At 36.9% G+C, this 22,073-nt stretch overlaps 1 protein-coding gene across 3 annotated transcripts in view; it reads left to right on the forward strand.

Annotated features, from left to right (window-relative positions):
- The window catches only part of LOC126969793 (uncharacterized), a 36,538-nt gene that overhangs the window by 7,094 nt on the left and 7,371 nt on the right, over positions 1 to 22,073 (forward strand). For 2 of the 3 annotated variants that reach the window (XM_050815357.1, XM_050815359.1), the window contains exons 2-8: positions 7,503 to 7,577; positions 8,372 to 8,437; positions 12,962 to 13,048; positions 13,519 to 13,773; positions 18,337 to 18,622; positions 19,587 to 19,686; positions 21,600 to 21,723. In XM_050815357.1, the coding sequence (XP_050671314.1) occupies positions 7,503 to 7,577; positions 8,372 to 8,437; positions 12,962 to 13,048; positions 13,519 to 13,773; positions 18,337 to 18,622; positions 19,587 to 19,686; positions 21,600 to 21,723 (993 nt within the window). The remainder of the gene's footprint in view (positions 1 to 7,502; positions 7,578 to 8,371; positions 8,438 to 12,961; positions 13,049 to 13,518; positions 13,774 to 18,336; positions 18,623 to 19,586; positions 19,687 to 21,599; positions 21,724 to 22,073) is intronic. The other variant, XM_050815358.1, reaches the window with a different exon arrangement.

Raw genomic sequence — 22,073 nt, forward strand, 5'->3', positions numbered from 1 at the left:
CAATAATAATATTTTGAATATTAAAAAAGTGCGACTAATATTTTTTAATGAAAAAGTTTCACGTAATGCCCTCATTAAGCATCCACTGATTGTTAATCTAAGCTGCTGCTTCGAAGTGCTTGAAACGCTCATAATAATTATTGTTCCGTTGCCCGCGCTGGTATGACCGGCTGTCATTAGAGAATGCATCATATCACTCAGTCAGTCAGCACATAGTAGGGATGGATACTTACGTATTAACTAATAGTATGTTAAGCGATGTAGGCACTGACCTGTATAAATATTAGTGGACTGGCTATTCCATAATATGTTTTACAGGAAATTTTTTGTGCCTATTTGAAGCGGCACTCGCAAGTGTCCAGTGAACTGATTTTGACGTATAATACAAATAGGTGCGAAGGAACGTACAATAATCTGAAGTATTTTCGCATGCAAGTATTTGCATTTTGAATTAATTTCGTTCGTTTTCGGTGTTATTTATACTTTTATTTATTTATAGGACATCTAGTAGTTGTTACTTGTTACATTCTAATACGCTTAAAATATATCGAATATTAACAAAATATGAGTTGAATGTACAACAGATTAAGGTGTCACAACATGCAAAGTCTCTACTTCCGTGACAGCAAGAACACAATAATATAAAATAAAACAAAAATTATAAAATCATGATACAAATTCAAATTATAAAATAAAAAAAAAAGAAGAAGGACATCACTCATTTGTCGCCTAACAATCTCGTAATATTTTTTTTAAACGCAGGTAACGACTCCTTAAAAATATCTACCTCACCACAGATACTTCAAGAATCAACGTAATAAAGTACACAGGTTTTGTAAATATTTTCCCACCATCTATCGATGTTTGCTGATGCTGTCATTACTAGTTTTAGTACCGCAGACTCTCGCTACATGGCCAACAGCGCCAAAATGGCGGATATCAAATAGGCACAAAAGCATTTTGACAGCCGCCAGTCCAGTGGTAAATAGTAGAGGTTAGTGGATGTTGGTATCTAATCTGCCTGTCATTATTGCTAATTATTTGACTTTTAAGAGAGTCATATTATAATGGCAAATTTTGTACATTTTGTTTGTTTAAGAGTGATTTCTTGAATATGTTCTATTATGTTCAAAAGCACATTGAGGAATTCGCTAGAAACTGTAACAATGTTAACACGAGGTACAAACATAAACTTGTTATGCCTACTACTCGGTTAAGTCGAGTTAGTAGGTAAGTCTTTTATTGGGCGATGTATATGCTTTTACAATATGATCCCAGAAAATCTAAAAAACAAATGCGGTACGAAATTTAAAAGAATTGTTAAAAAACGTACAAACGTTTCGACACAAGTGGGAAAGGTTATTATAACATAAACGATTTTCTTAATGATACCACAGACTAGGAAAGAAGTGACCACCTCAGGCTCTTTAATTATAAATGTTTATTGTACGATATTACATTGTAATCCATATATTTATAAAAAAATGCCCGCTTAGTTTCTTGCGCCCGTTCTTCGCAGGTCTGAGGCGGTCTCTATTGAATGGGTGGTTTTTGAAGTTCAATAAGTGATTTTGAATAAAAATATTTGAATTTAGAATGGGCATGGCGTATTAATTACCACCAGCTGAACGTCAGCTGTCATGTAAAACATAGTCCATGGATGGATTACACTGACTTGTTTTAAATTGGTTAACACCAAATTAATATTTTAAGCAGAGACACCGTGAATTAAAGAACGGCGCGCAGACACCGTTTTGGTTTACCAACTTTGTTTATTAATGTTACAACCTATATAGTGATGTTTACTTGTTTATCGATGAATATAAATTTAATTTGCCACTAGCTGTGTTGCAATTCGCATGTTAGGTATGAAAGAAAAAAATTGAACCAGGAACCGTCGTGAGCGCTGTCAGAACACTATCAAATCAAATCAAAAATATCTTATTGCATTATGCTTGAAATATGTCATATTTTTTCATACAGCTCATTCAGAAGGCAGATTTCCTTAGAGAAGAACGAGCAAGAAACTCTAAGGTTGCTCTTTTCAAAACAGAATGGTGTAACAAATTCTTATTTTCAATTAAATTTACTAATCATTTCAATTACAATATTATGCAAAGTTATGCAACAAAAATACTCAAACGTCTATTACTAAATGCCTTGCCCGTGTAGTCGAAAAATGTAAATTAATACTTGATTTAACTACTTTGTTTACTGATGTCACAGTTGGTGATGTTTCCTTGTTTATTGATGAATGTACATTTTATTTGCAACTAGCTGTAGCCAGCACACGTTGCAATTCGCATGTTAGATATGGAGGAAAAATTTTTTTGAGCCAGGAGCCGTTGTTGACGCTGTCAGACCGCTATCGAAGCTTAACTTCAATCTGGTCACTGGTTTCAAAAGGCATAGGGAACAAATAAACATTAATTTTATACTAACTATGTGATGTAATCCATGCCAACTTGTATAACATACTCGTATGAAGTTACAATAACAATAACTAAATGCTATTAGTAATTCGTATTATGTAAGTTCATACATAGCAGAATAATCGAATTTATCTGTTATGTATGGACATTTTAACAATATACGAATTAAGTAACGTTCTTACAACTTGTATTTCGAGTAAATAAATGTTTGCGATTCACAATGCTATGTTAGAGTCACCCAGATAATGAAACATCTAATTAACTAGCAATGTCCCGCGGTTGCACTCGCGTATATCTACAGGAAAGTCTACTAAGTCGGACTATATATTGATATTTGTCAACATAAAAGTTTTATTTCACTAAGTTATTATTTTATTATTGCATTATATTCTTTAGAGTGACATTTTTAAATTCATTATATCTTTTGAATGGAATGTCCGATTTTAATATTTCAAAAAGTATTTTACAGGTTTTGAAACGGTCTTTAATAAAATATTTATATATTCATTTAATGGGATAAGGATTAATACAGAGGTTAGAATAATATGGTTTTATTATTGTCAGCACTTTTATCAGCTTTTAAAATGTAAAAAAAATGTTAAAGTGGCATAGTAGTTGGACAGATGGTATTGCGGACTTTTTAGTCGATATTGATACGTTCTATAATATTGTCGAATATTTTTTTTGTTTTATCATCAATAGTTTCCGCAGCGCACGTGATTACAGATTTTTGATGACTATTTTTTTCACACTTTGGGTTATGTTATTAGGGATGCCTATTTTTTTTAAGTGACATAATATGTCACTACACTAGCCTATGTCAGTGAAGATGCGGCTTTCTAATTTTATTCCTCAGCAACGGCAATAGGTACAAACCGCCATAATATCGTTGGTAAGGTCTTGATGAGAAAAGCGTTGAGTTTTGGTTTCTAGGTGCTCGGGATTAACAGCTCCATCTGTCCCTCGAACTATGTGCCCTGCCCACTGCCTTCACTGCCAGTGGACTTCTTTTCCTTTTTCTAATAAAGTTTCGATACAATCAAGTTTATAATTAAATAGCGTGAGGGCATAAGGCAAATAATTGTGATACGAAACAATAATACAGACAATAAGTGATTATAAGGCTTGTCTTATCTGTTTCTCTACCAAGCCTTATAAATAATGAAGTCTTTTAAACTTTAAAAGGTCTTATAACTCAATTTACTTTTAAATTTTAACAAAATGCTTAAATCTGTTAACTTACAAAACTTTTGATATAATTCAGCAGAGGAGAATATATCATAGACCATGTTGTAAAAGCACATACATGAAATTAAACAAAATACATACGATAGACAGCAGATACCACAGTGGCACTACGCCACGGCAACTATTACTAATTTATTTACTAACATTTAATTAATTAACAGTTCAGCGACATGATTGTGTTTTATCTTGTCAACTATTTTCAATAATAATATTTTGAATATTAAAAAAGTGCCAGTAATATTTTTTAATGAAAAAGTTTCACGTAATGCCCTCATTAAGCATCCACTGATTGTTAATCTAAGCTGCTGCTTCAAAGTGCTTGAAACGCTCATAATAATTATTGTTCCGTTGCCCACGCTGGTATGACCGGCTGTCATTAGAGAATGCATCATATCACTCAGTCAGTCAGCACATAGTAGGGATGGATACTTACGTATTAACTAATAGTATGTTAAGCGATGTAATTCGATTCCATAATATGTTTTACAGGAAATTTTTTGTGCCTATTTGAAGCGGCACTCACAAGTGTCCAGTGAACTGATTTTGACGTATAATACAAATAGGTGCGAAGGAACGTACAATAATCTGAAGTATTTTCGCATGCAAGTATTTGCATTTTGAATTAATTTCGTTCGTTTTCGGTGTTATTTATACTTTTATTTATTTATAGGACATCTAGTAGTTGTTACTTGTTACATTCTAATACGCTTAAAATATATCGAATATTAACAAAATATGAGTTGAATGTACAACAGATTAAGGTGTCACAACATGCAAAGTCTCTACTTCCGTGACACCAAGAACACAATTATATAAAATAAAACAAAAATTATAAAATCAAGATACAAATTCAAATTATAAAATAAAAAAAAAGAAGAAGGACATCAGTCATTTGTCGCCTAACAATCTCGTAATATTTTATTTAAACGCAGGTAACGACACCTTAAAAATATCTACCTCACCACAGATACTTCAAGAATCAACGTAATAAAGTACCTACACAGTTTTTTTTGTAAATAGTTTCCCACCATCTATCGATGTTTGCTGATGCTGTCATTACTAGTTTTAGTACCGCAGACTCTCGCTACATGGCCAACAGCGCCAAAGTGGCGGATATCAAACAGGCACAAAAGCATTTTGACAGCCGCCAGTCCAGTGGTATATAGTAGAGGTCAGTGGATGTTGGTATCTAATCTGACTGTCATTCTTGCTAATTATTTGACTTTTAAGAGAGTCATATTATAATGGCAAAAGAAATGCAAAATCGTTTCCTACAGATGAGGGCGCAGCACTGAGCAATTGAGGACAGTTATAATAATATGGTGAATTTTGTACATTTTGTTTGTTTAAGAGTGATTTTGTTCTGTGTGTGATTGTTCAAAAGCACATTGAGGAATTCGCTAGAAACTGTAACAATGTTAACACGAGGTACAAACATAAACTTGTTATGCCTACTACTCGGTTAAGTCGAGTTAGTAGGTAAGTCTTTTATTGGGCGATGTATATGCTTTTACAATATGATCCCAGAAAATCTAAAAAACAAATGCGGTACGAAATTTAAAAGAATTGTTAAAAAACGTACAAACGTTTCGACACAAGTGGGAAAGGTTATTATAACATAAACGATTTTCTTAATGATACCACAGACTAGGAAAGAAGTGACCACCTCAGGCTCTTTAATTATAAATGTTTATTGTACGATATTACATTGTAATCCATATATTTATAAAAAAATGCCCGCTTCGTTTCTTGCGCCCGTTCTTCGCCGGTCTGAGGCGGTCTCTATTGAATGGGTGGTTTTTGAAGTTCAATAAGTGATTTTGAATAAAAATATTTGAATTTAGAATGGGCATGGCGTATTAAATACCACCAGCTGAACGTCAGCTGTCATGTAAGACATAGTCCATGGATGGATTACACTGACTTGTTTTAAATTGGTTAACACCAAATTAATATTTTAAGCAGAGACACCGTGAATGAAAGAACGGTACGCAGACACCGTCTTGGTTTACCAACTTTGTTTATTAATGTTACAACCTATATAGTGATGTTTCCTTGTATATCGATGAATATAAATTTAATTTGCCACTAGCTGTGTTGCAATTCGCATGTTAGGTATGAAAGAAAAAAATTGAACCAGGAACCGTCGTGAGCGCTGTCAGAACACTATCAAATCAAATCAAAAATATCTTATTGCATTATGCTTGAAATATGTCATATTTTTTCATACAGCTCATTCAGAAGGCAGATTTCCTTAGAGAAGAACGAGCAAGAAACTCTTAGGTTGCTCTTTTCAAAACAGAATGGTGTTACAAATTCTTATTTTCAATTAAATTTACTAATCATTTCAATTACAATATTATGCAAAGTGATGCAACAAAAATACTCAAACGTCTATTACTAAATGCCTTGCACGTGTAGTCGAAAAATGTAAATTAATACTTGATTTAACTACTTTGTTTACTGATGTCACAGTTGGTGATGTTTCCTTGTTTATTGATGAATGTACATTTTATTTGCAACTAGCTGTAGCCAGCACACGTTGCAATTCGCATGTTAGATATGGAGGAAAAATTTTTTGAGCCAGGAGCCGTTGTTGACGCTGTCAGACCGCTATCGAAGCTTAACTTCAATCTGGTCACTGGTTTCAAAAGGCATAGGGAAGCAATAAACATTAATTTTTATATTAACTATGCTGTGATCTAATCAGGGCCGACCTTTATAACAAATTCGTATGAAGTCACAATAACTATAATGCTTCTAAGAACCAAAAAATGCTATTATGTAAAGTAATTCGTATTATGTAAAGCTTTCAATTATTCTGTTATGTATGAATCATTTTAACAATATACGAATTAAGTAACGTTCTTACGACTTCTATTTCGAATAAATAAATGTTTGCGATTCACAATGCTATGTTAGAGTCACCCAGATAATGAAACATCTAATTAACTAGCAATGTTCCGCGGTTGCACTCGCGTATATCTACAGGAAAGTCTACTAAGTCGGACTATATATTGATATTTGTCAACATAAAAGTTTTATTTCACTAAGTTATTATTTTATTATTGCATTATATTCTTTAGAGTGACATTTTTAAATTCATTATATCTTTTGAATGGAATGTCCGATTTTAATATTTCAAAAAGTATTTTACAGGTTTTGAAATGGTCTTTAATAAAATATTTATATATTCATTTAATGGGATAAGGATTATACAGAGGTATGAATAATATGGTTTGATTATTTTCGGCACTTTTATCAGCTTTTAAAATGTAAAAAAATTGTTAAAGTGGCATAACTACAGTAGTTTGACAGATGGTATTGCGGACTTTTTAGTCGATATTGATATGTTCTATAATATTGTCGAATATTTTTTTTGTTTTATCATCAATAGTTTCCGCAGCGCACGTGATTACAGATTTTTGACGACTATTTTTTTCACACTTTGGGTTATATTATTAGGGATGCCTATTTTTTTTAAATGACATAATATGTCAATACATTAGCCTATGTCAGTGAAGATGCAGCTTTCTAATTTTATTCCTCAGCAACGGCAATAGGTACAAACCATAATATCGTTGGTAAGGTCTTGATGAGAAAAGCGTTGAGTTTTGGTTTCTAGGTGCTCGGGATTAACAGCTCCATCTGTCCCTCGAACTATGTGCCCTGCCCACTGCCACTTCAGTTTTGCAATCATTTGGGCTATGTAAGTGACTTTGGTTCTCCTACGGATATCCTCATTTCTGATTCGATCTCGTTGGGAAACTCCAAGTAAAGTAACTTTTTACGTAATATTTCCGTTACTTGCTATGTTCACAGACGTCACGGCCCTGGTGGTGGGGGGCAACGATGCTGGGGGACACCCGTGGTCTTCTCTCTCTGGTGGCCGAGCAGGTTTGTGAGTGTGTATGTGTGTGTGCAGTGCAATGTGTGCTGGCATTGAAGACAGGAACACATACATGAGAAAGCTGGGGAGGACGATTGGACTTCGGTCGGCGACATAAAGGCACACCTGCTTCCGTCATTCCAAAATATATATAAAAACCTTACTAGTTGGAATTGAGTTTGCTGCTAGAGGTTCTAGATCTGAGGAAACTGCTTATTTGATGAGATTTTTCATGTTGAACGGAAAAACAAACATGGTATTTGAAATAATATAACAATGTAAATCATATGTTGCATTAGATGGGGGGCGAGTCCCTCATCAGCTGTCTGCTGAGCCGTAGTTGCTTTGCGGATGAATCTCCAGTCATAGTGGGAAGTACAACACGTGTTTTTTTATGACAATAAGGGATGACACGAGCAGGACATTCAGCTGATCATAATTGATACACCCTGCCCATTACAATGCAGTGCCGCAAAGGATTCTTGAAAAACACAAAAATTCTGAGCGGCATTACAATTGCACCCGTCACCTTGAGACATAGGATGTTGAGTCTTATTTGCCCAGTAAGTTTACTAGCCGTGGCGCCCTTCAGACCGTAACACAATAATGCTTACACATTGCTGCTTCATGGCAATAAAGGCGCCGTTCTGGTACTCATAATCTAGCCGGCATCATGTGCAAAGAAGCCTCTCTCTGGTAAAGCCCTTTGTCGCCTCTTACGACACCCTTGGGCCTGGGAATTCCTGTTCTTTTTATGCCCCGGGGAAGCAAAGAGTTTTGTTAACTGATGCCGTTGTTCCAGAAGGACGCGGCGAGACGAGCGCTCCAGCCTGGCCCTGGCAGCCGCTCTCCGTCAACATTCCCATCCGTAAGTCACAACTCCACAATGCCCTATATCCTTGGGCCGTGGTACCTTCCCATTACAATACTAACCTTACCACTCATTACGCTCATTTTCGGTCGGATTTGGTACGGCCGGACCATCGGACGGTCCTTCCACTAACTGGTCTTGCGTCGTACTTGGTACGATAGTAATAAAAATAATGTGGATAAATCCATGATGTGTCAAGGCTATTACCGGCATCAAGCCGACCTTCGCATTATTAACATAATATTGTCCGGCACTCGCAAGTCATCGAGTGGGCACCGGGCACCTGCCTAACGAGTTTGGGGAAATACCAAGAGGTCGCGCCGCTCGCCTACACAACACATATTATTATTGTATTAGAAGTTGTCGTCAAACCTATTTAACATATCAGATGATATTAACTTCTTTGATTGACGCGAGTGTAACACATTTAAATAAAATACTTTCAAAAGGATTAAAACGCGTGCTATTATGACACTTAAATTGAAAAATATCCAAATTTCAATAGAAAAGGCGGGCTTAAATAAAATTATAATCAAAATGTACCTTTAACGCAAAAACCTGATGTAAATATACATTTTAACCTTTTTTAAAGTATTTTATTTAAATATCAGATAATCTAATACATTCAATACTCACTCTGCACATGATTTTCTTTGAGTCATCTGGAGGAATTCAAAACATTAAGTGGAACTCTTTGTTTTAGTTAAAAGAGTATATAAAAATCATGGTAGGCAGCATGAAGCCACATTTGCAATAGTAATTAATAATAAAAATATACAACAGGCTAATATATATGTTTTACGACAATTATTAATAACGTAATTTTGACAATTATCTAGTATCTTCACCTAATATGAAATTGTTGATACTCAAACTTTAAAAAGAATTGCTTTGTAACAAAGTTCACCAGATTATGAGTCAGTACAAATAGAATGCATTTGTCACCGGTAATCTTAATTCATACAAGCTGTATATTCACAAATTAAATTTGAAAACAAAAAGAGTTGAACAAGACATACAAGATTTATCAACGATACGTCACTCGATCGTTTGTTCAGTGGAAGAGCGTTCGCACGGAACGCGAGAGATCGCGGGTTCGAGTCCCGCATCGTTCATAAATTGTGTAATTAATCCCATAAGTGAGGGTTATCACTTTAAAAAAATATCAAAAAATCAGGCAGGCAGGTATACTCATATATATCTATACATATAAAAATGAATTGCTATTCGTTAGTCTCGCTAAAACTCGAGAACGGCTGGACCGATTTGGCTAATTTTGGTCTTGAATTATTTGTGGAAGTCCAGGGAAGGTTTAAAAGGTGAATAAATATGAGAGTGTTCGGAATTAAATAAAAACAACAATTTTGTTTTCCTTTGATGTGTCCTCCGTCGTCCGGTATTTGTTTTGTATGGACATATTTTCTATGAGAGAATTTATTGACGCACGGTTTGACAGTTCTGCTGTAAAACAATTTCATTACAACAACAGGGAGCATATTTTACGAAATAATTCTTGATGTTATGATATATTATTGACAAATTCATAAAAAACATTATTTTATTTATTACTAGCTGATACCCCGCGACGTCGTTCGCGTACGTATTTTTACACCTTGGGTTACATTACTGGACTTTTAGTAGGGATCCCTAATTTTTTTGAAAATGTTATATAGCCTATAACACTCGGGGATAATGTAGCCTCCCAACAGTGAAAGAATTATTCAAATCGGTTCAGTAGTTGCGTAGCCTATTCAATGCAAACAAACAAACAATCAAATCTTTCCTATTGATAATATTAGTATAGTTATACAAAACAACGTCTGTCTGGTCAACTAGTATTCAATTAAAATTTTGGTACTCAAAAATAACTTTCGATCCTTTTTTATCAGACAGGCCTTTTTTATGAAATATCTACCAATAATTTTTCTCAAGCACGACAAAATAACGATCTGCATGAAAAAAAAAAATATATCTCGTAAAAATAATATCTCTTAATAAAAAGATAATTGCTTTTGAAATATTAAAATTATCACATAATAAATTCGATTCACGTTAATTTACCTACCTACTGATTCATATTGGGTATTCTATAGAATTCCTATTTCATTCAATAACGGACAACTTTAGGTATTTTATAAATTGCCTATATATTGTACAGAATACCGGATCATAAACATTGTCAGTAACATATACCTACATATTGATTGCAACATGTTAACGAGTTAGATATTTAACATTTATAGCAAAAACTAACGCTCAAATGTTATTTGTGAACTGGGAGTATTATATTTCGTATGACATTTGCGCTTTCGGAGCGTTTTTTGATTATGAAGCGTCGTCTTGGAATTCAATGAATCAATTTCAACATTTATGACTTCTAACATTAGAACATTATAACTTTTAGAAATTAAGTTTATAATAATTATTCTACAACACACCTCAAGGTTTAATATTATAATATTAAGGTTACTTGTGCAATCAGCCACAACTTTGTCAGCTGAACACATTTTATTGAGTTTCATCTTAAAGACAATGTAAATAATTATTTATTATTTAACAAAGGTGTAGGTACTGTTGTTTAGGACTTTAGAAGCTCCATCAAGCGAGAAGTACCATCACGTTGCGACGTTAAGTTTGGCTGTGTGGCTTGTGTCACAATACAGTAATTGAACAAAGCTTCATACTAGAGCGCACAAATCGACACCGCTAAGCAATCTTGGGAAGACAAATAATTGAGTGCCACGCCGCGCCGTACGGTGCCAAGATTGTTCGCTGTCAGAGTTAAATAAGCTGCGAAGCCCCGTCCGCGTCGTCAATCTTTTTGTATGTACCAACCCTAACGCTTTACCCAGACGTAGGTATAAATTTGAAGGAGACCGCTGAGTTACGCTTCTGTTGTATTACTTGTATTGTGCATGTGTCTAAACTACTTTGTCAGTTTAATCATTTGGACTTATTTTAATAAGATTAATTGAATATAATTCAATTTTTTTGTATCTTTTTCTAAAATGGTATAAAGGCCGCCAAAAAGGCTTTCGACTGAAATTGTCCTCGATTTTAACATGATTGCATAAATATATTTACAATACGAAGAGGATCACATCCGAAATCTATAATTTTAATGTTGTGTTCTGTATGTTAAATTATACCTACTTACATGAAAATTTTTCAACAGCGTGAAACCGAATTGACCCAAATGCAATCTTTGCGGACCCATGGGTTCAGATCTGGTTTTTCCGCTAAACAAATGTCAAGTTTAAGAAAATGAAGAAGATTACGGGAGTCTCACGACTGAAGATTTACAACGGCTTCAGCATTAAACACCTGCCGGTCCTCATATATTTTGAGTTCTAGTAATCCTTTACTCGCACTCGCGTCAGGCGTATCTGCTCCGTGAACTCAGGCAAACTATTGTCGTTCCTATAATATTAAAAAAACAACACTGGTGACCTTGTCAATGAAAATAACTAACGGCCCATCTCCCTTGCTCCTATAATTGCCAAGGAATTGTAACGAATGAGACAACTAGATAGATGTGCGTTCAGATAATTGCTTGCTACACGATGTTAGGGTTTCTGAATGATCTAGATACTGAAATTGCAATTCCCGACCTTAAGTATACGTTGTTATGGTATGCGAATCGTCGACGGTCGAACACCAGTTTATGCTTGTTTCTTAGATCTCTCCTATTTTTCACATTTTTTCACACCAAGCATTTGACCTAATCTCAGGAGTTAGATATGGTACTGTTGAGAGATGCCTTCTTGTTGTGAATGGTATGCTCAAGCGCATGGCTTATTGTATAATACCAAGAAAAGTCAGCTTCTGTCTTTAAGGCTAACGGTGGTAAATAAGTTCGTCCTTGTGATCAAACTAATGGTAACGGATTAAAACGGGAAAACAAGTATGGCTTTTCAAAGCTTATTTCCAAATATTTAACAAGTACAGCATGTGGACGAATTACACTAAGTGGATTATCAGCGCTCTGTGGGTCAAATATAACGACAGATGAAGGATGATGACGGGGCCTTCCCGCTTCTGAAGTGCATGATATTTTCACGAAAGCGCAAGTCAATGCTTTTCAGAGTGAGTGGAAATCACCTCCTATCCGAACACTATGGCAGAGAGATACGATTCTTCAATTATGAATTGTATCATTCCAAGATGTATTACTTATAACGATAATGTAGTCATAAGATTCTTCTAGCATGCTATGGACGTAAAATTATATGAAATAAATTAAATTAAATTTATTTACTTTAAATCGTTTCGTACTGAATTTTGTCAACTGCCATTGATTTGTCATTTTATGGCTCTTGTTTGACATTGTTAATATAGCGTAAAAAATGATTGTTAGTTCATCAACTTATTTGTTTGATCTTTCTGCACTTTAGCCTGTGTAAACTGGTTAAGCATGCAAATACTTACACGACCCCTTCTCCGATAACAATTTTCAAAATGGAATCTAAAGTTTGTAAAGTACATTTCGTACATACTATGACTTTAACATTTTTTCGTCAGCTCGAGGTGTGAGCGGCTCGACTCTCCCGCTCGTCATCCTGCCGCTGCCGATTCCTGCTGCGCCTGTCCCGCCACAGCCACAGACTGGTAACGTAACAATATCATTGTTTAGCTCGAGATGCGAGCGGCTCGTCGCTTCCGCTCGTCATCCTGCCGCTGCCGATTCCTGCTGCGCCTGTCCCGCCACAGCCACAGATTGGTAACGTAACAATATCATTGTTTAGCTCGAGATGCGAGCGGCTCGTCGCTCCCGCTCGTCATCCTGCCGCTGCCGATCTCCATTGCGCCTATCCCGCCACAGCCACAGACTGGTAACGTAACAATATCATTGTTTAGCTCGAGATGCGAGCGGCTCGTTGCTCCCGCTCGTCACCTGCCGCTGCCGATCCCCGCTGCGCCTGTCCCGCCACAGCCACATACTGCCAGAGCCAATGACAATAATTACATTAAATAGAATTAACAATCACGATAATTGATGATGTCTCGTCTAGATTTTATTATTTAGTAAACAAAATATTTATTGTGGTGCATTTATACAGAAGAGGATATTATTTCAGAGTGCAGAATAAGCGAAGAAGATAAAAACTCGAACAAGATTCATTTCGAGCATGATTTAAAGGACTACGTGAGATCGGAACCACAACCGGCACCGCGACCGCAGAGCGCGGTGTTCCCGGGTGCACCTCCAGCGGAGCCCCCGGCAGCACCCCCTGCAGCCCCAGCACCGCCCCCAAAGCCACAGCAGTATCCATCGTACGTGCGGCCTGAGGAGCTCGACCAGACAGTTTCTGCACCGCGCATACAGACCATATGTAAAGTATCTCTGTTATTTTGTTACCTATAACTTATAAAGTTTTATATATTGATTAACTGTGCCCACTAATTCGTCAACGTGGACTTATATCTTTCTTGGAATGTTAATATAAGATAAAACACAACATATCTTTGTCTGTCCGTCAGTATGACAGTTAAAATCATTGGTTTGGTGTTTATTTATTGGGCGCTTTGTAGATTGGATCTCATAATGACTTGTATACGTAAACCCGCAACCAGTATATGCAAGGTGGACCAAAAGTCCGTTTATAATTGGAATGATGATTAAAAAAAATAATTAAAGTAGATCGAAATTGTTTATTGTTTTCGATAGTAAACAAAAGGGGGATTTATTCTTAAAAAATCACATCATACATATGCAATCCTTCATTATTCTGGCTTTGCTGCAATCTATAGCGGAAATTTTCGATAACAGCTTTACATGTTTCTGTTGTGATGTTTTGGATTTCTGTGCGAATACGATCCTTAAATTCGTCAAGAGTTACTGGGTTTGTGTCGTAAACTTTAGCCTTAAGATATTCCCAAAGAAAAAAATCCATTGGTGATAGATCCGGGCTACGAGGCGGCCAGTTAATGTCCCCTCTTTTCGATATCGCTTTTGGGCCAAAAATGTCTCGAGCTGTCCTTAACGAGTACGAGCCACTTGTTATACAAGTCATTACATGTATAACAAGTGGCTCCATCTTGCTGAAACCATGAGCGTTGATTAAAATCAACAAAATCCTGCAGTGCGGGAGCGAAAAAGTTTTGTAACATGGTGATATACCGCTCGGAATTCACTGTAACCGTACGTCCTTTTGAGTCTTCAAAAAAGTATGGACCAATAATGCCTCTTGCTGATAAAGCAGCCCATACTGTGACTTTGGATGAATGCAGGGGTTTTTGATGCCTTAATTTCGGATTAGTGTCACTCCAATAACGACAATTTTGTCTATTAACATGCCCATTTAGGTGGAAGTGTGCCTCGTCTGAGAAAAAAATGTTTGTAAAACTGGTGAATCGCTCTACGATTTCGTTCGCAAACTGCAACCTAGTGGCATGGTCCTGAGGCCTTGATTCCTGCACCATTTGGATTTTATAGGGATGTAGACTTAAATCTTTCTTGAGAATGCGGTTTAATGATGTTCTTCGCACGTTAAGGACAGCAGTCCGCTTTCGAGTTGAAAGTCCAGGTTGGTCACGAACAGACGATTTTACTCGCTCCAGGTTTTTGGGTCCCTCGACGTTCTATGCCGGCCAGATCGAGGTAAATCCATTGTTGAACCCGTCTTCTCAAACTTGAGCACCCATTTTTTAATTAACAAACCTGATGGAGCTTGAATTTTGTGTCGTATCTTGTAAAGATTGCAAAACTTCCGTTGAGCTAAGGTCGCGGAATCGTTGTTTCGATAGTACTCGCGTTCACAAAACGCACGTCGACTACCGCTGAATGACGCCATGGTACTAAATTCCCATTGGCCGTTCTTGCAACGCGTAACCCTTCCACCCCCCTCCGCCGCCGTTGCTAGACGCGGCAACCGATTCAAATGCTAACGGACTTTTGGTCCACCCTGTATTTTTTCTGCGCAATCAGTTTCTATAACAATACGACATAGTTACTTTCAGATAAAGCGCATACACCTTCCTCAAAGACCAGAAACGCTCATGTGATTCCTCTGTTTATGCAAAAGACTGTGGGCGACGGTGATCACTTATCATCAGATGAACCGTACGGTCATAAAGAAGTGGACCAGATATTGCAGTGCAGAAGTAATTGATCTTGGAAGTCTAGTGACCTATAACGCTACAATCATTATCTATAAGTGATGCTTTAACTCGGTCGATGCTAATCACTTTTATGACCTTAATATCAACGGCCATCTCGAGAACGTTCAAAAATCGCGTGCGGACCATGGTAGGACTAAATACTTGAGTTGGCAAAAAGAAACTCTTACATATAAATGTCGAAGTGGAAGGTATCGGAAAGGATAAAAGTAGGAAACAAATGAGATGCCATCAAAAGTTAGTGATTACTAGTCTAGAACTGACTTTCGAGACTTGTTTTTTTTTACAAGTTATGTTTTTGATGCCATTAAAAGTATAGGGAAAATATAGTATTCGCCATATTTCAGTTGTACTTCAAATCTATCTGTGTTAAGTGCTACTGACTCAATCAATGGCCCTCATCGGTAGAGTAAATAACTAACAAGGTGCTAGAGTCTGGTTGGGCGCCACGAAGCATGGTGTCACAGCACATTACGTTATACTTTATATTTACTTTGTAATATGTTAGGCACATCCGCTCATTACGTCACTTATTCTATTACGGCCTTACAAATAAACTTGGTATAAAGTTATATCTGAGAATAAACCAAGAATATGCAAAATGCTTACAAATATACGTCTGCTTGATTGGTTTATTCTGACGTACAACGTTTCCCGCGTTTATTTGCACGGCTGCCTATATTCGGAAAACTTCAGAATTGTGATTGCATTGTCTGTGTTGTTAGCGATATAGGCAACATTTTGCATATTCCTATATTTATTCTCAAGTATAACTTTACACCAAGTTTATTTGTAAGACCGGTAATATCCTAGGCATAATGTTGTAATAAAGAGGCTATGTTATTTCTAGTTAATGAGCCTTGCGAGTGGTCGCAAATTGCATGGCCTTATGACTTTATTCAATGTATTCAATGGCACAATTTTTAATATCCTCTTGTCGAATCTACATCTAAGTGTTCCCAATGGGTCTTCAAGGTATCGAAAGCCTTTTACCATTCCGTTCTGTAATAATTACCTGTCCTTCCACAACCCTATCTATCGAATCTGTCGTCACCCAATAACTCTTTTATACGGAAATCGTGCAGTACCTGGACATCCACAGTTCATCTGTTTATAAATCAAAATCTAGTTTATATACAATCCTAAATTAGTATAAATGAATTAAAAAAAAAAGTCTTAAAATGCTTTTACCATTATTTTTACTTCTATCTGTCCAAAATTATATTATTTACATATTTCTCTTATAATATAATATTACATAAAGCTGGTTTAAAATCGTTTATTATTATTGTACATTAAATACTTAGATGATTTATACGATTAGATACTCTTACTGTTAGACAACCGATAAAACAGGCCAGGAATATTAGTATAGTGTGCGTGACCAGCTACGTCTTACACTCGCGATTTGTATGACACTTTGTGTTAGGTGCGTGAGTTGCTCAAAATAGAGGTTAGTTCTAAGTAAATTTTTTCGACGTTCACAATCGTCAAGTCTTATTTTTATGATAATAAGGGACGAGACGAGCAGGACGTTCAGCTGATGTTAATTGATACGCCCTGCCCATTACAATCCAGTGCTGCTCAGGGTCTTGCAAAACCCAAAAATTCTGAGCGCCACTTCAATTGCGCTCGTCACCTTGAGACATAAGATGTTAAGTCTCATTTACCCAGTAATTTCACTAGCTACGGCACCCTTAAGATCGAAACACAATAATGTTTACACATTACTGCTTCACAGCAGAAATAGACGCCGTTGTGGTACCCATAATCTAGCCGGCATCCTGTGCAAAGGAGCCTCCCACTGGTGTGTCTAGACCTATAAATGATCTAAGCTTAGATACTTTAGGTATCTATTTCTGCTAAGCATGCTGTGTACACACCCTTGTGAAGTTATAGCCTTATATGTATTTAGCTGGTTGTTTTGTTTTAAGTTACGTACTTGTTGTAATTCTAAAACTAAAAAACTCCTGATTTGGGTGGAGAAACATAGCTCCTCGACCTTTCGAAACCGCCATGAATGAGGTTACGTCGTTTTTTGGTCCGTTTAAAAGGTTCAGATCACTTACTAGTGGGTGCGGTTAGTTAGTGCCGCCTGACAATCAGCATTATCTATTCAATTTGTTATTTGAATAAAATAATTGTAATTTCAACCAATTTCCTTAAATGCAATTATGGGGGTTGAGCAGGTTATCACCAACAACAACCTTGAGAGTTGACCAAAAAAAAAATTTGAACAAAAGAACAACCGACATCAAAAATACTATTCCAAAACAATAGATATAATGTGCACTAAATTAAATCTAAACCATTAAATCTAATTCTAGTTACTGCGATTATTGCCATTTTTGGAATCGGTGTCCTTCCGCCGCAACCCGCTCTCGCATCTCTACAACTCAAACACATCTCACTTATAACTAATGTATGTAGTAACAAACCTATCCCAAGATACCCATGACACCGACTAAAAACCTTTATTGCCGATCTATTCGTCACTCGAACGGTTGGCTCAATTGATAAGAGCGCTCGGACAGAACCTAAGAGGCGCGGGTTTGAGTCCCGCATTTCGGTTGCAAATATAATTCAGCATTATTCATCGTATTGTCACCCCCATATAAATAATATATCTTTTGAATCGTATATAATAGAAATGTTTTAGTCTTTTTGTTTTTTGTTATGTCTTTGTACAAAACTACTTACTTATACGTTTCAAAATAAAAAAGTTTTTCTTTCTTTCTTTCTTCTTTCAAATAATGAACATGAATCTGTTGCGTCAGACACGTCCGAGGAGTTGGTGGAGCTGTTCCGTGCGCAGTCTCCCGTGGCGCCCGAGTTGCCGCCAGTTCTCCAGTCGGCCCACGATCGCAGCGAGCGCCACCAGATGCCGGAGTTGGCGGACGCGGCGGCACCTGGTCCGCAGCAGGACGCGGCCCCCGCCGTCCCCGTGGCCAGGGGGCGGTTCTCCGCACGAGACCCCCCCGCGCCCCGCATCACCCGCTCCCTGCTGATCAGCGGCGAGCTGACAGTGCCACGCGCCGACTACACCGAGTCCTACATGGCTTGGTGAGAATTTTAAGTTCTTAGGCGGATTGAGCCTCCAACACCGCTGTATGTAGATAGGGTATTATGGGGTATATATACTGTATGTGGTGTTTCGGTTAAAATAAATACTTACAAACAAATTTTTTCAACGTGCCGTTTTTCCTGACATTTAAAACGTAGTAAAATTATATTAAAGTCGGGAAGCACTTCATCAGCAGAAATAAAAACTTGAAAACGTTTGTGTTGAACTGATTACTATAACATTACTTTGTTGATCATATTATCACACCTTTTGAATCGATTGACCACGCCCAGTCTATTTAATTAATAAATTTTACTGTAAAGAAATCTTACTAAAAAGAAGCCGAGCGTTTTCTCAGATCTGAGGCAAATTATACTTATTATCGATTGCATAGAAGACTCTGACGTTCTTAAAGTGATTAAATATCATATTTTGAACATAAATACTTAGTCTGGCCATAAATACTGTATCAATTGAAAATAAACAAATATTAGGTTTGAATTTGGAATTTGTCATTTTTATATGATTGTTCGTTGAGTGTTCTCATTTTTGCGCCAATACATTGTACAGTATTTTGCGATATTAAAATGGAGTGGGGTGATAAAGAGAACCGAATCGCTGTGATTGCATTACACATAGGGTATGGAGCCGAACGCAATTTTTAAAACTCTCCATACGCTTGGTATTAGTAAAATGTTTGTGTACCGGGCTATAAATTGGTACAATGAGACCTCCTCTGTTTGTGACAGAAAAACATCTGGCCGTCCACGTAGTGTTCGTACGAAAAAGGTGTTCAAGGCAGTAAGGGTAAGAATTCGAAAAAATCCTGTCCGAAAGACCACTTCGAATAAGTTTTTTGTATTTTAAATTGTTAAGTATTTGCAATTGAATTTTTATTCTTTGTCTCAGTATTTATGGCAAGACTAGGTAGCACCGAGGTATAATTCCTGTTTCCTGTTTCAGGTGGGACGCCAACACGGGCGCTGCTCGCGTCGAATACTATGGAGGGTCCACTTCCACCTACAGAACTGTCGAGCCAAACGGAAGCGTTCAGAACCTTGAAGTGAGTTAGAGATGCTCTTCTCTCGTAGGCTTTGTCTTCTGTATGGTACGTGATGCCGAATGATGACGCTGATTATTATTATAATAATGATGGAAAATCAATGAAAGTATCTCGGTTAAGTAAAAAAAGTGGCCAAGTGTGAGTCGGACTCGCCCATGAAGGGTTCCGTAGCAGCAACATAATCTAAAAATTCTTTTAGGTTTACGATTTATGACGTATTTAAAAAAAACTACTTACTAGATCTCGTTCAAACCAATTTTTGGTGGGAGTTTGCATGAATACATCAATATTTTTTTTAGTTTTATCATTCTGTTATTTTAGAAGTTACAGGGGGGGGGGGGTGACACACATTTTATATTTTCGACATCATTTTTGAAGACCTGTCCATAGACATGTCCATAGATTCCATGTAAATAGTAGGTTTGATGAAAAAAAATTTTTTCAGTTTCAGTTATAAGTATGGGGAACCCCGAAATTTATTGTTTTGTTTCTATTTTTGTGTGAAATTCTCAATGCAGTTCACAGAATACATCTACTTACCAGGTTTCAACAGGATTGTTCTTATAGCTTCGGAAAAAAGTGGCTGTGACATACGGACGAACAGACAGACAGTGTTGACGAATCTATAAGAGTCCCGTTTTTTGCCATTTGGCTACGGAACCCTAAAAAGGATTTGTTTTACTAGCAGAACTATTAAAGCGACACAAAAAAAAAATAAAGAGAAACTACATAACAGTTAACAACAAAAGTCAAAAAGTTTCAATGAAAACAGAAAAAACAAAACGGTGATAGTACGAAAATATCACGACATGTACCTAACAGTAATGAAACTGTAAACCGTACTGACGCAACAGGACGAGCGCGAGGGGTTGAAAGGGGAACGGGAGGGGGCTTCACGTTCCAGCGAGGTACAGTGATAATGTGGCCGTGTAGTAATAGTGGTGTGATGCAATGACGTTCTATACAAATTATGGACAAATCACGTTGTATAAAAACAGAGCCAAAATATGTAATATGCCACAAATTCACGGCAACGCTCCTGTTATTCTTCTGGTGTTGCAAGAGAAAGTGGGCGGCGGTGATTACTTAACACCAGGTGACTCGTACGCTCGTTTCTCCTCCTTTTCCATAAAAAAACTACACCATACCAAGCTTTGACTGCTTTATCTATAAATTCCATTGCATTTACTACAGTTATTTCAAATATTATTTCTCAATAAGCAGCCTTCAGTTCATATTACATACAGTAACAGTTGACACACGACTAACGGCCGTTCCCAATGTACTGTCTACAGATAGAGATAAGTTACTACCTTTAACTACTACTACTGTCAGTAATTAACTGTCAATAATCTGAAGCTGTCCCAATATAACCGATAAGTCATTCTTATCGCCAGTTCACTCATGATATTTCCAAGCAAACTTCTTCACTGACATCTTGTACGGATAAAATGAGTTACCGTCGATAAGTTTATTGGGACAGAAAAGTCAACGATAGTTACGATTTTTTATCTCAAGTAGGCCACAACCGGAGATAGACCGAATATTGGGAACGGACGTAAGGAGAAAAGAGTGCTTGCATTGTCTATCTCAAAGAGAAAGAAAAACATTTATTTCACAAAACACAGGTTACACTTAATATAAACAGATAAAAGTAGTAACAAACACAAAAGAACGTATTTAAATAGTAATTGATTTAAAATTGGAGAGTTCCTGTGCAGTGCACGAAATGGGTCATCGACTCAGGATTATCTGTGACACGGCCGTGGCTATGAAACAGCACTGATTTTCAGCGGTGCCCGCTTAACTCGGGAGATACAGTGCGCTTGACTTGGCTTTTGCCGTTCTGTTATCAGATTTTGAATGATATATCCTTACATATATATAGAATGTCATTGGTGTGATGTTGTCAGATGCGCGTGGACCGATCCGGAGAGGTCGCGATCCGTCGCTGCGGCCGCACGCCGCGTGAACCAGCCACGGACGGCGCGCGTACTCCGCCAGCCCTGCCCAACCTCAGCTTGTTCAATTTTGCTGGTGAGATTTTGTAAATATTAATTATTTTTATCCCATTTGTGTCATGGCGATCTGTGTGATAATACGAGTAAGCCAACTGGTAGTCATTTTTTAATGTATTGAACATTTTGTTTGACAATATGACCTTTGACCTTTCACTCAGCCTTCTACTCTTAAAATACTTTATTTCTCGTACGTAAGAAGCATACTTGAATTCGGTTCAGTTGGGTGGAGTCCGCAATATCAGGTTCACGTTACTAGACTTGAGAAAGTTCAAAATAAATTATTGAAACAACTTGATTACTGCACGGGAAATGTATTCCAAGACTGTCATGCTTCTGCCAAACGTCATAATATCCGATCACTCAACA

The sequence above is a fragment of the Leptidea sinapis genome, chromosome 19 (assembly GCF_905404315.1).
Source record: "Leptidea sinapis chromosome 19, ilLepSina1.1, whole genome shotgun sequence".
In the NCBI taxonomy this organism is placed as follows: Eukaryota; Metazoa; Arthropoda; class Insecta; order Lepidoptera; family Pieridae; genus Leptidea; species Leptidea sinapis.